This window comes from Dendrobates tinctorius, unplaced genomic scaffold, assembly GCF_039654945.1.
Source record: "Dendrobates tinctorius isolate UK_male_01 unplaced genomic scaffold, ASM3965494v1 ptg000214l, whole genome shotgun sequence".
Taxonomy (NCBI): Eukaryota; Metazoa; Chordata; class Amphibia; order Anura; family Dendrobatidae; genus Dendrobates; species Dendrobates tinctorius.
Window position 1 is genome coordinate 2,943,178 of NW_027361881.1, and position 15,885 is coordinate 2,959,062.

At 56.7% G+C, this 15,885-nt stretch overlaps 1 protein-coding gene across 1 annotated transcript; it reads right to left on the bottom strand.

Moving 5' to 3' along the window:
* Positions 1 to 386: 386 nt before the first annotated feature.
* On the bottom strand, positions 387 to 13,526 carry KLHDC4 (kelch domain containing 4). Its single transcript, XM_073554919.1, has 12 exons — positions 13,263 to 13,526; positions 9,334 to 9,425; positions 9,038 to 9,116; positions 6,833 to 6,931; positions 5,319 to 5,455; positions 5,040 to 5,132; positions 4,574 to 4,733; positions 3,181 to 3,250; positions 1,947 to 2,155; positions 1,221 to 1,614; positions 813 to 914; positions 387 to 742 (listed from the first exon to the last, which is right to left on the bottom strand). Exons 1-12 carry the CDS (start codon positions 13,359 to 13,361, stop codon positions 564 to 566), a joined length of 1,713 nt encoding a protein of 570 aa, XP_073411020.1. The 5' UTR covers positions 13,362 to 13,526; the 3' UTR covers positions 387 to 563.
* Positions 13,527 to 15,885: the final 2,359 nt, after the last annotated feature.

Genomic DNA, 15,885 nt, shown 5'->3' on the forward strand with positions numbered 1-15,885 from the left:
AATTGGAGCAGACGACTTTAAAATGGCGCGGGCTTAGTCACTGTCTAACATCTCATCAGACGGCACGGAACTTTAACAAATGGGGAAATTTCAATATTTGGCGCAAATCAGAATACGTCACTTATGGCTACAGAGGAGCGGCAAGGGTTAAACCGGGAGGCTGCAGAACAGTGAGCGGCAGTCCGCTGGCATCTGTTCTTAAACACACACCCCCCCTCTCGTCAGTGCAATAACACAGTGGGAAAACAGATCAGAACCCGGCCCCCCGTCATAGGGCCATGCAATACTTCCTGTAATCCGACATCAGCGCTGGATTAGCAGAGAAGGCAGTGACTCCTCATGCTCTAGGATAAGTGCTAGAATAACAGACTTACCGGATTGTCGGATGCCGGAAAAAAAGGAATTTCCTGTATGCTTTTAATATTTGAAAGAAAAGTCAATGCCCCTTTAAGTTTCACAACAGATGGGCGACATCTCAGCCCGAACCCACGGGACCGCCATGGGGGCGGCGGCCGCCTCAGTTTCCACGAGCTCCTGCAGTTATTACTTTGGTGTCCATTGTTCTATTTATCTCTAAAATCGTAAAACGTCTTGGCCATGGCGTGCGCCACTTTAAGGACTTTCTTCTCTTTGGTGTCGGGGCCCAAGTTATTGCGAGCGATCCGGATCCAGTGCGATTCTGTGCGGGGCAGATAATCGGTGTACTTCTCCTGGGGCTCCACCGGGGGGTGCTGCTCGTCATCTGCAAGAGGAATCGGGGATTGGAGATCAGAAGGCACAGTCCATCACAGATCCCAAGTGCCGACACTCACCGCTGTCGTCCTCCTCCTCCTCACTGTCCTCCTCATCCTCCTCTCCTCCCTCCGCACCTTCCTCCTCTTCAGAGTCAGACTCGCCCAACCATTCCTGGGTTTCTGCACCAAACACAATGGAGGTTACATTCTGCACTTGTATGCTCCAACAGTGGAGAACTACAAGTCCTAGCATGCCTTGGCAATCCATAGCTTTTTTATTTTCTGCTTGCACATTTTTATTTCGGGGAAGGGGGGAGAAGTTGGCTCTTTTTAATCTAGATTGTGAGCCCCATTGGGGACAGCGATGATGATGTGTGCAAACTGTAAAGCGCTGCGGAATATGTTAGCGCTATATAAAAATAAATTATTATTCTCTACTCCTTGTACCCTGCGCCCTCTGGTGGCGGGTGCAGGTGCGGCACTTACTCGGATCCATCTCCACCAGCACTTTCCACTCCTCCATCTTGTGTAGGTCCAGGCTGTAGAGATCGTTCAGCGTGAACTGCCGGTCGCCGACCTCAAACATTCCTCCGTACACGTAGAGGACGCCCTGCCTGACGGCCGTCATGGCGCTGGACCTCGGGGACGGTTCCACCTGTGGCCCGGCAGCTTCCTCCTCCTCGTCCTCATCCTCCTCCTCGCTGGCGGGGGAGGCCTCGCCGGGGATCACCTGCTTGATGGTCATCACGGTCCCGTCTTCAGCCACAATCTCCTTTATCACCTCGATGGGCTCAGCTGGGCTCGGAGCATCGGCCGCTGCCATTTCCGCCTCCACGGTTTTGTCTCCGCGCCGCCTCTTCTTCCGATCAGATTTGTGGCCCTTGAGTAGAGAAATATTAGAGATGGAGTCATCGCTCGTCAGCAGCACAGAGCCCCTCCTCTGCTGATGGTTTGTTACAATGTGTCAGTGTACGTACGATTGTAACAGACCCTCAGCTGTGGGAAGTATCACATCAGGACAAGACTATTTCCTGACAGCAAGCAGAGATCTTACCAACAGAAATCATTGAAATATAAAGTATATAATTGGCTCCATCGTTTTTCTCCTCCATTCACATCCAAAGCTGCATTCAGAGCGCCGCTGACATGTGCTGCCCCCTGCTGTCAGTGGCAGATATTTCCCAGCATACTACATCAGATTCATGGCTTCACCTTTGTCTGAGCAGCGAACCATCGATTCTTCCCCTGGTCGTAGAAGTAGAGGTCGTTGTAGAAGTCGCCCTCCATGGTCTCCTCCTCTTCCTCATCATAGACTCCTCCAAAAAGGACGCTGCGGTTATTGGGTGCCAGAGCCATGGAGAAGCCGGTCCTGGGGGTGGGCTTCACACCGGAGGGGCTCAGACGACTCCACGTCCACTTATCTGGAAAACAACAACTATGAGGATGATGGGATTGTAGTTAATGCTCTGTGCCGAGGTGACCAGCCACCTCTGCAGCCCATCAGCGGTGGACGGTCTCCTAGGTAAAGAGATCGCCTGCCTGCAGCAACAGAGGGGACACTTCAGACCATCAGTCCATTGCCCATGCCGCCAGTCCGATCCGTCAATCTTCAGGAGCGGCCCCCTAGAAAATTACGAACCCGGGGGCTGCATTGGTGACCCCACATGTGCCCAGGGCAGCGCCCCCTGGAGGCAGCAGGGCTAACAAGCTTTACTGTTAAGTATCCAGCCCAGATCTCTCCTGTCCTGTTTGTTACAATGTATCAGGTCTGGATTACGGCCTGGATACAACTGTAACAGACCCTCAGCTGTGTGAGCAGGACGCCTGAGCAGAGATCTCGAAAGCGCTTTATAATTGGGGGTCCATTACAATATGGCGACTTCCCCCGACACGCGCAATCCGTGCTCGGTCCGCACTGCTCCAGATGATGGCTCGGGTGCCTGATCCCCGGGAATCGCGTGGATGATGGGAGTTGCACGTGGTCATGTTTGTGCAGCGAGAAGCTGCTATCACCCCCTGGTGATACAGCGCAGCTCCCCCGGGACCCTCCTCGCTCATTGTCTCCAATGTTACAGCACGCGGCGGAGCCTGTAATTACCAGTTACCGAGCCTGGCATCAATCTGTTTACCAGCTGAATGCCGCTGCGGGGGCCGGGTGATGGCCGCGCCGCCCCAGGAGCGGGTGAAGGGAGAGCCATCATCTTACCCGAGAACAGAGACCCCCACAGATCACAGCATGTCGGCAATCAGAGGGTTAATAGCACCAATCACTGTATAGGCACCGCTCTGCTCATCCTGAGCCTCCTGGTTCATGACTATGAAGACTTACAGACCTGCACTCAACACATGTAGGCGACACTGGGAAAAAAACAGTGGTGATGGCCCCAAAAATATCACTTGCACCTCCTGATGAGAGGATTCCAAGGTACCATGAGGGGGCACTCACCAGCAGCCTCCAACCGCAGGAGGAACGCGTCCGTGTGCACCGTCCCCCGGTCCACGTCCTTCTTCACTCTCTGAGGAGCAGAAGCACAAGTCAGTGAGTGCTCCCTGTTATCAGCCATTACTGGGGGCGACTACGGTCTATCGCTCCCTGTTATCAGCCATTACTGGGGGCGACTACGGTCTATAACTCCCTGTTATCAGCCATTACTGGGGGTGACTACGGTCTATAACTCCCTGTTATCAGCCATTACTGGGGGTGACTACGGTCTATTACTCCCTGTTATCAGCCATTACTGGGGGAGGTGACTACGGTCTATTACTCCCTGTTATCAGCCATTACTGGGGGTGACTACAGTCTATTACTCCCTGTTATCAGCCATTACTGGGGGTGACTACGATCTATTACTCCCTGTTATCAGCCATTACTGGGAGAGGTGACTACGGTCTGTTACTCCCTGTTATCAGCCATTACTGGGGGAGGTGACTACGGTCTATTACTCCCTGTTATCAGCCATTACTGGGAGAGGTGACTACGATCTATTACTCCCTGTTATCAGCCATTACTGGGAGAGGTGACTACGGTCTATTACTCCCTGTTATCAGCCATTACTGGGGGAGGTGACTACGGTCTATTACTCCCTGTTATCAGCCATTACTGGGGGAGGTGACTACGGTCTATTACTCCCTGTTATCAGCCATTACTGGGGGAGGTGACTACGGTCTATTACTCCCTGTTATCAGCCATTACTGGGGGAGGTGACTACGGTCTATTACTCCCTGTTATCAGCCATTACTGGGGGAGGTGACTACGGTCTATTACTCCCTGTTATCAGCCATTACTGGGAGAGGTGACTACGGTCTATTACTCCCTGTTATCAGCCATTACTGGGAGAGGTGACTACGGTCTATTACTCCCTGTTATCAGCCATTACTGGGGGAGGTGACTACGGTCTATTACTCCCTGTTATCAGCCATTACTGGGGGAGGTGACTACGGTCTATTACTCCCTGTTATCAGCCATTACTGGGAGAGGTGACTACGGTCTATTACTCCCTGTTATCAGCCATTACTGGGGGAGGTGACTACGGTCTATTACTCCCTGTTATCAGCCATTACTGGGGGAGGTGACTACGGTCTATTACTCCCTGTTATCAGCCTTTACAGGGGGAGGTGACTACGATCTATTACTCCCTGTTATCAGCCATTACTGGGGGAGGTGACTACGGTCTATTACTCCCTGTTATCAGCCATTACTGGGGGAGGTGACTACGGTCTATTACTCCCTGTTATCAGCCATTACTGGGGGAGGTGACTACGGTCTATTACTCCCTGTTATCAGCCTTTACAGGGGGAGGTGACTACAATTTATCAGTGTCAGCGCTGACAGTACCGACCTGCTTGGAATAGCCGCCATAGACGATAACGCCTCCGTCCTGGGTGGTGGTCAGCTGACATCCTGACCGCGGTGAGGGGCCGGTGCCGGACGGTGAGATCTTGGCCCACGTGAAGGAGTCCAGATTAAACACATAGACGTCATTATAATAGATGTAATCCCTGGAAGAGAAGGAGAACTGAGGAAAGGTCCTGAGTGAGGGGACGTGCTCCGATCAATGACAGCAAGCAGAGGTCTTACAAATGTGGTGGAATGAGAGAGTAAAGACTGCTGGAAAGTTGGAGAAGTTTTCATTACACAAAGACTGATTGATGAACTTTAGCAGGCGGCTATCCAGCTGCCGTACACTACAACTCCCATCATGCTGCTAGACTGTAGGGCAATGCCGGGAGCAGTAAAGAGATGATGAGTACAGTAGTTCATGGTGCACAGGTCTTTATGAGCACGTCACTGACTACAACTCTCACCGTGTGCTCTCATGAAATCCTCCGAACACGATCAGCTGCCTCTTCATATGCACCATGCGATGGCCGCTTCTTCCGGACGGTCCTCCAGGAGATCTGTGAGGGAGACAAGATGGAAGAGGACAACAACTCAAGGAGGTGACCAGGATCTGCAGGATGGGAGTGGTAGTCCTGTGAGCACGCGATACAGGACCATTATTAGCAGCGGAGCTTTACGTATCCAATGGGACATACAGCGGATACATCTTACCATCGGGGTCACTCATTGCCTTGGGGTCTTACTTGATCTGCTCCCAGGTTTTGGTTTGGAGGTGCAGCACCCAGAGGTCCTTGTAGTGGTAAAACTGTTCCCCATCAGGAGATGCAAACTCCCCTCCCAAGATCCAGAGCTGCCCCCCGGCCTGAGGGACCGCCGCCGCCTGCCGAGAGAGGAGACGGTGATACAATGTGCTGCAAGCAATGGATACGTGTCAGATCTGCAACGTAGAGAGGTGACCCCGTGTCACCCAGCTGCAGGATGGCGCCTCCTGCAGGACACCCCCAGAATCACACACAGGCTGGGGCTCATTAGTGGATTAACAACCGCCATCATATTAGCTGCCGCCGTCACCAGTGCGGTGCCCGGGTCCGAGGGGCTACACGAAGGGACCGGCTCTTCTCACTTGTGTTGCTCCCCCGAGTTGCACAACTCGACCCCAACTTCTATCCTGTAAAACTCTTTATTTTACTTTTTCTCCAATCGCTCCCCTCCCAGAATCCCATTATCACTAAGGGGCACAAGTTACGTCGACTCCAGATGCTTCCGCCATAAATCTGCGGGCTAATAACTATGTCTTTGTAGGTGCCCTAAAAACAGGACAACAGTAAGAATTTTGATCCCAGCAGGAGAGGAAGAGGATCTCTTAATTAGGTTGTGGGTTCTTTAAGAAGATGGTGAAGACGCCTCGGTGCTGCGCCTGTCGACGCTGCGGACGCCCACACCTCCGCTTTGCTATCGGAACACCCACTCATTAGGCGCTCAGTGCACTCCGCAGTGTGACAGGGGGAGGATGGGGACCCCGGCGTCCATGCCAGAATCCCTACCCCAACATTAACACATCATCCGGTGTCAAAGCAGAATTAACCGTCGAGGTGCCGCGGCCTGTTAAGTGCCTGAGAACTGCAAACCCCAAACGTCCATCCCGTCCACGAGAACGAAGACAAATCAGAGAACGATGGAAACTTCTGCCGCTTCCTGATCCTCTGCCTGACCGTGCTGAGAACGATGGTTCATTAATCCGATCACTCGGGTCCTGAGGGTTTGTTACAATGTATCAGCGGAGACGTATCGGGGCTTTATGGGTTCTCGGCCTCTATAGACTCGGACCGGGGATCGTTTTGGGAGACAAGTTGTAATCTTGAATGACAACTTTCATTTTACCATAAAATCTACTGGAAAACGGGGGGGTAAATTCAAAGAACGGCGGAAATGACGAAAACATGAAGTTTGGCTTTTTTGGTCGATGAAGTGATTGTCAGACACATCTGCAGGGAACAGGAGGGCGATTTATAAGTTTCCTTTCCCTTGAGGTATGATTAGCCGCTCAGACACTGGCAGGGCGTTAGAGGAGAGACGCCCTTCAGAAGGGCCGGTGGGCCCGGTGGTGACGGCCGCAACGTAAGAGGGTGCAGACATCCACCCTGCATGTAGGGAGGCAGTCACCAAGGAGTTAAAGAATAAATCTCTAGCTGCAGAACTACAACTCCCAGCAGATCAGACCCGATCTGCTGCACAGGAGTGTATGGGGGTCCATTACCTGATGAGCACAGCGCCGCGGCGGGGGGTTCGGGACGTCCACCTTACTCCAGCTGTTCTTCTTAATATTATAGACATACAACTCATTGTACAGGAAGGTCTAAGGGACGAAAAACACGAGGACAATCAAAGAAAAAAAACACAAAAAATACCAACTTCTTACAATTCTATCACATCATTATACAGAGGCCTGACGAGGAGGCTCATCAACAACCGATACAGGAGACACTGCAGCCCGAAGGGTGGTCGTCACCCAGCTTTCCTAGAAACAGAAAAGCTACAGAGTAATGCAACGTAAAGCAGTCACATGCGGGTGTCGGATAAGCGGTCAGCGCAAAACAACAAATTAAACCGACCTAAACAAAAGGGACATTGACACCTGATGGGGGAAACATGACGCCCCCTGGTGGTGATGTGCATGTGATTATGATATCAACTGTGCACAGAGCGCACTCTGGTGGTGATAAGCAGGTGCTTATGGTCCACTGCTGTGCACAAAGCGCCCTCTGGTGGTGATATGCACGTGGTTATGACCATCGGCTGTGCAGAGCACGCCCACTGGTGGTGATATGCATGTGCTTATGGTCTCCGGCTGTGCACAGAACGCCCTGTTGGTGATATGCATGTGGTTATGGTCCACGGCTGTACACAGAGCGCCCTCTGGTGGTGATAAGCATGTGGTTATGGTCATCGACTGTACACAGAGCGCCCTCTGTGGTGATAAGAATGTGGTTATGGTCCACGGCTGTACACAGAGAGCCCGCTGGTGGTAATATGCATGTGGTTATGGTCCCTGGCTGTGTATATAGAGCGCATTCTGGTGGTAATAGTCATGTGATTAGGTCCCCGGCTGTACACAGAGCTCCCTTTGTTGGGGATGTGCATGTTGTTATGGTCCCTGGCTGTATATAGAGCACCCTCTGGTGTTAATAGGCATGTGGTTATGGTCCCCGGCTGTACACAGAGCGCCCTCTGGTGGTGATATGCATGTGCTTATGGTCTCCGGCTGTGCACAGAACGCCCTCTGTTGGGGATGTGCATGTGGTTTATGGTCCCCGGCTGCACCCAGAGCGCATTCTGGTGGTAATAGGCATGTGGTTATGGTCCCAGCCTGTACACAGAGCGCCCTCTGGTGGTAATATGCATGTGGTTATGGTCCCCGGCTGTACACAGAGCGCCCTCTGGTGGTAATATGCATGTTTTTTTTTCTTTTTCCTAGTGGTTATCCATAAGTGGCTATAATACCAGCTGTTTACAGAGCGCCCCCTGGTGGTTGTCTGTATGTTATGTTCCTAGCTGTGCACAGCGACAGAGGACGGGTTATTATAATTCTGTACATTTTTTGCATGCACAATAACATCTCTTTACTCCCACTTTCTATAATCGGGAAATATTACATCAAAAAATAAAGATGTCATCAACAATCTTTAATTTGTGCAGTAAAAATCCATTATTCCAGCATCCAGTAATATAGCACTCAGTCCTGTCTGATAATCTGGGATCTCACACCCTGCATGTAGTGAGGCAGTCACCAAGGGGTTAAAGAATAAATCTCCAGCTGCAGAACTACAACTCCCAGCAGATCAGATCCGAGCTGCATAACAGGATCCTCGTCTCCTGAGTCCGCCCCATTCTCACATTACAGTTTATATAATTATTCATTTTTTTTACAATTAAAACTTCTCCAACTATTTAATAGACTTTGGATGTCACTTCCTGATATTTCCAGGATCTCTGCTTCCTGTCAGTGAATAGGAACATTCTTCTTTACATCCAGAGAGTAAAATCTTGGCCAAAACTTATAACACTGCGGGTTTGTTACATTTGTACCCAGTTTGGGCAAAGCGAGGGACACATCCCGGACTGATACATTGTAACAAACTATCAGCACAGAAGGATTTGTGCCCAGAGATCCCTATAAGGGATGCAATTGTAATGAAACTCTGCCGAGAATGGGACATTGGCACGAAAATTCACCAACAGCAAGCAGAGGCCCTGAGAACGGTAAGGAAAAGAAAAAATGGATTCCACCAAAGTCACAGAACCTCTCACCATACAGTAATCAGCGTCACATAAAGGTTCAATCGGAAGCCAAAACACACAGCGCCCTCTGTACAGCATGCTGGCACTTGTAGTTCCACACTCTTCACTGATTAACCCCTTATAAAACAGATAACAATGGGAATAAAATGAAGAAATACTTTACTTTTTGGCCATTGAAATATTCACCTCCAAAGAGAATCAGTTCGTCCTTCTCAGGATGCGGAGTCAGCGAAGCGTTCAGCCTGGAGGAGAGGAAGCAGCAAAGTCACATTCTGCAAGCACTGCACCCTGAGGATCCGGTCCACCCCTCCCCCTGCTGTATCTCGGCCCCCTCCCCCGCAGTGCCCCCGGCCGTATCTCAGCCCCTCCCGGCGCAGTGCCGCCGGCCGTATCTCAGCCCCTCCCGGCGCCGCCGTCCATATCTCAGCCCCTCCTGATGTGGTGTCGCTGGCCTCTCACCTGGGGCTCGGAGGAGGAGTCGCCGTTTCGATCACTTGCGTTTTCTTGGCGTCCAGTGATTGGAATTCAGCAATCAGCGCCTCCAGATCCTCCTGAGGGGAGAGAAGACGTCACTGCCGACGCCGAGGAGCCGGAACCGCACCGAGCCCCCCACGAGCCCCAACGACCCGCACAGCCAGCACCAATCCCCCAACGACCCGTACCACCCGCACCAAACCCCCAACGGCCCGCACCGAGCCCCCAACGACCCGCACCGATCCCCCATCGACCTGCACGGCCCGCACCGAGCCCCCATCGACCCACATCGAGCCCCCAACGACCCGCACAGCCCGCACCGAGCCCCCAACGACCCGCACAGCCCGCACCGAGCCCCCATCGACCCGCACCGATCCCCCATCGACCTGCACGGCCCGCACCGATCCCCCAACGACCCACACGGCCCGCACCGATCCCCCAACGACCCACATCGAGCCCCCAACGACCCGCACAGCCCGCACGGAGCCCCCAACGACCCACACCGAGCCCCCAACGACCCGTACCACCCGCACCGAACCCCCAACGACCCGCACCGAGCCCCCAACGACCCACACAGCCCGCACCGAGCCCTCAACGTCCCGCACAGCCCGCACCGAGCCCCCAACGAGCCCACAAAGACCCGCACCGAGCCCCCAACGACCCGCACGGAGCCCCCAACGTCCCGCACAGCCCACACCGAGCCCCCAACGACCACCCAACGACCCGCACAGCCCTCACCAAGCCCCCAACGACCCGCACAGCTCGCACCGAGCCCCCAACGACCCGCACCAAACCCTCAACGACCCGCACCGAACCCCAACGACCCGCACAACCCGCACCGAGCCCTCAACGTCCCACACAGCCCGCACCGAGCTCACAAAGACCCGCACAACCCGCACCGAGCCCTCAACGTCCCACACAGCCTGCACCAAGCCCACAAAGACCCGCACCGAGCCCCCAATGACCCGCACAGCCCGCACCGAGCCCCCAACGACCCGCACCGAGCCCCCAAAGAGCCCACAAACACCCGCACCGAGCCCCCAACGACCCGCACAGCCCGCACCGAGCCCCCAACGAGCCGCACCGAGCCCCCAACGAGCCCCCAACGACCCGCACCGAGCCCCCAACAACCCACACAGCCCGCACCGAGCCCACATCGAGCCCCCAACGTCCCGCACAGCCAGCACCGAGCCCCCAACGACCCACATCGAGCCCCCAACGTCCCGCACAGCCAGCACCGAGCCCCCAACGACCCGCACAGCCCGCACCGAGCCCCCAACGACCCACATCGAGCCCCCAACGTCCCGCACAGCCAGCACCGAGCCCCCAACGACCCGCACAGCCCGCACCGAGCCCCCATTGTCCCGCACAGCACGCACCGAGCCCCCATTGTCCCGCACAGCCCGCACCGAGCCCCCAACGTCCCGCACAGAGCCCCCAACGTCCTGCACAGCCCGCACCGAGCCCTCAACGTCCCGCACAGCCCGCACCGAGCCCCCAACGACCCACATCGAGCCCCCAACGTCCCGCACAGCCCGCACCGAGCCCCCAACGACCCGCACAGCACGCACCGAGCCCCCAACGACCCACATCGAGCCCCCAACGGCCCGCACCGAGCCCCCAACGTCCCACACAGCCCGCACCGAGCCCCCAACGTCCCACACAGCCCCCAACGTCCCGCACAGCCCGCACCGAGCCCCCAACGTCCCACACAGCCCGCACCGAGCCCCCAACGTCCCGCACAGCCCGCACCGAGCCCCCAACGTCCCACACAGCCCGCACCGAGCCCCCAACGACCCACATCGAGCCCCCAACGTCCCGCACAGCCCGCACCGAGCCCCCAACGTCCCGCACAGCCCGCTCCGAGCCCCCAACGTCCCGCACAGCCCGCTCCGAGCCCCCAACGTCCCGCGCAGCACGCACCGAGCCCCCAACGTCCCGCACAGCCCGCACCGAGCCCCCAACGTCCCACACAGCCCCCAACGTCCCGCACAGCCCGCACCGAGCCCCCAACGTCCCACACAGCCCGCACCGAGCCCCCAACGTCCCACACAGCCCGCACCGAGCCCCCAACGACCCACATCGAGCCCCCAACGACCCACATCGAGCCCCCAACGTCCCGCACAGCCCGCACCGAGCCCCCAACGACCCACATCGAGCCCCCAACGTCCCGCACAGCCCGCTCCGAGCCCCCAACGTCCCGCACAGCCCGCACCGAGCCCCCAACGACCCACATCGAGCCCCCAACGTCCCGCACAGCCCGCACCGAGCCCCCAACGTCCCACACAGCCCCCAACGTCCCGCACAGCCCGCACCGAGCCCCCAACGTCCCGCACAGCCCGCACCGAGCCCCCAACGTCCCACACAGCCCGCACCGAGCCCCCAACGACCCACATCGAGCCCCCAACGTCCCGCACAGCCAGCACCGAGCCCCCAACGTCCCACAGCCCCCAACGTCCCGCACAGCCCGCACCGAGACCCCAACGTCCCGCACAGCCCGCACCGAGCCCCCAACGTCCCACACAGCCCGCACCGAGCCCCCAACGACCCACATCGAGCCCCCAACGTCCCGCACAGCCCGCACCGAGCCCCCAACGTCCCACACAGCCCCCAACGTCCCGCACAGCCCGCACCGAGCCCCCAACGTCCCGCACAGCCCGCACCGAGCCCCCAACGTCCCACACAGCCCGCACCGAGCCCCCAACGTCCCACACAGCCCGCACCGAGCCCCCAACGACCCACATCGAGCCCCCAACGTCCAGCACAGCCCGCTCCGAGCCCCCAACGTCCCGCACAGCCCGCACCGAGCCCCCAACGACCCACATCGAGCCCCCAACGTCCCGCACAGCCCGCACCGAGCCCCCAACGTCCCACACAGCCCCCAACGTCCCGCACAGCCCGCACCGAGCCCCCAACGTCCCGCACAGCCCGCACCGAGCCCCCAACGTCCCACACAGCCCGCACCGAGCCCCCAACGACCCACATCGAGCCCCCAACGTCCCGCACAGCCAGCACCGAGCCCCCAACGTCCCACAGCCCCCAACGTCCCGCACAGCCCGCACCGAGCCCCCAACGTCCCGCACAGCCCGCACCGAGCCCCCAACGTCCCACACAGCCCGCACCGAGCCCCCAACGACCCACATCGAGCCCCCAACGTCCCGCACAGCCCGCACCGAGCCCCCAACGTCCCACACAGCCCCCAACGTCCCGCACAGCCCGCACCGAGCCCCCAACGTCCCGCACAGCCCGCACCGAGCCCCCAACGTCCCACACAGCCCGCTCCGAGCCCCCAACGACCCACATCGAGCCCCCAACGTCCCGCACAGCCCGCACCGAGCCCCCAACGTCCCACAGCCCCCAACGTCCCGCACAGCCCGCACCGAGACCCCAACGTCCCGCACAGCCCGCACCGAGACCCCAACGTCCCACACAGCCCGCACCGAGCCCCCAACGTCCCACACAGCCCGCACCGAGCCCCCAACGTCCCACAGCCCCCAACGTCCCGCACAGCCCGCACCGAGCCCCCAACGTCCCGCACAGCCCGCTCCGAGCCCCCAACGACCCACATCGAGCCCCCAACGTCCCGCACAGCCCGCACCGAGCCCCCAACGTCCCGCACAGCCCGCTCCGAGCCCCCAACGTCCCGCACAGCCCGCACCGAGCCCCCAACGTCCCACAGCCCCCAACGTCCCGCACAGCCCGCACCGAGCCCCCAACGTCCCACAGCCCCCAACGTCCCGCACAGCCCGCACCGAGCCCCCAACGTCCCGCACAGCCCGCTCCGAGCCCCCAACGACCCACATCGAGCCCCCAACGTCCCGCACAGCCCGCACCGAGCCCCCAACGACCCGCACAGCCCGCTCCGAGCCCCCAACGACCCGCACAGCCCGCACCGAGCCCCCAACGTCCCGCACCTCGTCCTGCCGGCTCCTCTTGGACACTTTCTTCTCCATCTTGGCCGCCGTCTTCTCCGCGCCCTTCACCTTCTTCTCCTTCTTCCCTTTCTTCCCCATGTTGTTCTCTCCCCGGCAAACTGCAGCCAGGACCCAGGATGACGTCACCAGTCCGCGCCGCACGGCTGAGGGGAGTGACGTCACCTCTACCACGTGACACTGATGATCATGTGACCTGATTGACTGACTGACTGAGGCAATGTATGTTACCTCAGGACGGCAGCGTGACAGGAATGAGCGGTAGAACTACAAGTCCCAGCAATAACGATGCGCAATATATAGCCGTAGAGGTATACGGCACCAGGGTATATACAGCCGTAGAGGTATACGGCACCAGGGTATATACAGCCGTAGAGGTATACGGCACCAGTGTATATACAGCCGTAGAGGTGTACGGCACCAGGGTATATACAGCCGTAGAGGTATACGGCACCAGCGTATATACAGCCGTAGAGGTGTACGGCACCAGTGTATATACAGCCGTAGAGGTATACGGCACCAGGGTATATACAGCCGTAGAGGTATACGGCACCAGCGTATATACAGCCGTAGAGGTATACGGCACCTGTGTATATACAGCCGTAGAGGTATACGGCACCAGGGTATATACAGCCGTAGAGTTATACGGCACCAGGGTATATACAGCCGTAGAGGTGTACGGCACCAGTGTATATACAGCCGTAGAGGTGTACGGCACCAGGGTATATACAGCCGTAGAGGTATACGGCACCAGGGTATATACAGCCGTAGAGGTGTACGGCACCAGGGTATATACAGCCGTAGAGGTATACGGCACCAGGGTATATACAGCCGTAGAGGTATACGGCACCAGTGTATATACAGCCGTAGAGGTGTACGGCACCAGGGTATATACAGCCGTAGAGGTATACGGCACCAGCGTATATACAGCCGTAGAGGTGTACGGCACCAGTGTATATACAGCCGTAGAGGTATACGGCACCAGGGTATATACAGCCGTAGAGGTATACGGCACCAGCGTATATACAGCCGTAGAGGTATACGGCACCTGTGTATATACAGCCGTAGAGGTATACGGCACCAGGGTATATACAGCCGTAGAGTTATACGGCACCAGGGTATATACAGCCGTAGAGGTGTACGGCACCAGTGTATATACAGCCGTAGAGGTGTACGGCACCAGGGTATATACAGCCGTAGAGGTATACGGCACCAGGGTATATACAGCCGTAGAGGTGTACGGCACCAGTGTATATACAGCCGTAGAGGTATACGGCACCAGGGTATATACAGCCGTAGAGGTATACGGCACCAGGGTATATACAGCCGTAGAGGTATACGGCACCAGGGTATATACAGCCGTAGAGGTATACGGCACCAGGGTATATACAGCCGTAGAGGTATACGGCACCAGGGTATATACAGCCGTAGAGGTATACGGCACCAGTGTATATACAGCCGTAGAGGTGTACGGCACCAGGGTATATACAGCCGTAGAGGTATACGGCACCAGGGTATATACAGCCGTAGAGGTGTACGGCACCAGTGTATATACAGCCGTAGAGGTATACGGCACCAGGGTATATACAGCCGTAGAGGTATACGGCACCTGTGTATATACAGCCGTAGAGGTATACGGCACCAGGGTATATACAGCCGTAGAGGTATACGGCACCAGTGTATATACAGCCGTAGAGGTATACGGCACCAGGGTATATACAGCCGTAGAGGTATACGGCACCAGGGTATATACAGCCGTAGAGGTATACGGCACCAGGGTATATACAGCCGTAGAGGTATACGGCACCAGGGTATATACAGCCGTAGAGGTATACGGCACCAGTGTATATACAGCCGTAGAGGTGTACGGCACCAGGGTATATACAGCCGTAGAGGTATACGGCACCAGGGTATATACAGCCGTAGAGGTGTACGGCACCAGTGTATATACAGCCGTAGAGGTATACGGCACCAGGGTATATACAGCCGTAGAGGTATACGGCACCTGTGTATATACAGCCGTAGAGGTATACGGCACCAGGGTATATACAGCCGTAGAGGTATACGGCACCAGGGTATATACAGCCGTAGAGGTATACGGCACCAGGGTATATACAGCCGTAGAGGTATACGGCACCAGTGTATATACAGCCGTAGAGGTATACGGCACCTGTGTATATACAGCCGTAGAGGTATACGGCACCAGTGTATATACAGCCGTAGAGGTGTACGGCACCAGGGTATATACAGCCGTAGAGGTATACGGCACCAGGGTATATACAGCCGTAGAGGTGTACGGCACCAGGGTATATACAGCCGTAGAGGTGTACGGCACCAGTGTATATACAGCCGTAGAGGTATACGGCACCAGGGTATATACAGCCGTAGAGGTATACGGCACCAGGGTATATACAGCCGTAGAGGTATACGGCACCAGCGTATATACAGCCGTAGAGGTATACGGCACCTGTGTATATACAGCCGTAGAGGTATACGGCACCAGGGTATATACAGCCGTAGAGGTATACGGCACCAGTGTATATACAGCCGTAGAGGTATACGGCACCAGGGTATATACAGCCGTAGAGGTATACGGCACCAGTGT

Bases quoted from the DNA above. Each gene is read 5' to 3' on its own strand.
- KLHDC4 (XM_073554919.1), bottom strand. From the start codon at position 13,361: ATGGGGAAGAAAGGGAAGAAGGAGAAGAAGGTGAAGGGCGCGGAGAAG. The intron at 6,932-9,037 runs GTAAAGTATTTC...TTCGTCCCTTAG, and splicing joins AATATTTCAATGGCCAAAAA to ACCTTCCTGTACAATGAGTT. The intron at 3,251-4,573 runs GTCGGTACTGTC...TCTGCTCCTCAG, and splicing joins ATGGCGGCTATTCCAAGCAG to AGAGTGAAGAAGGACGTGGA.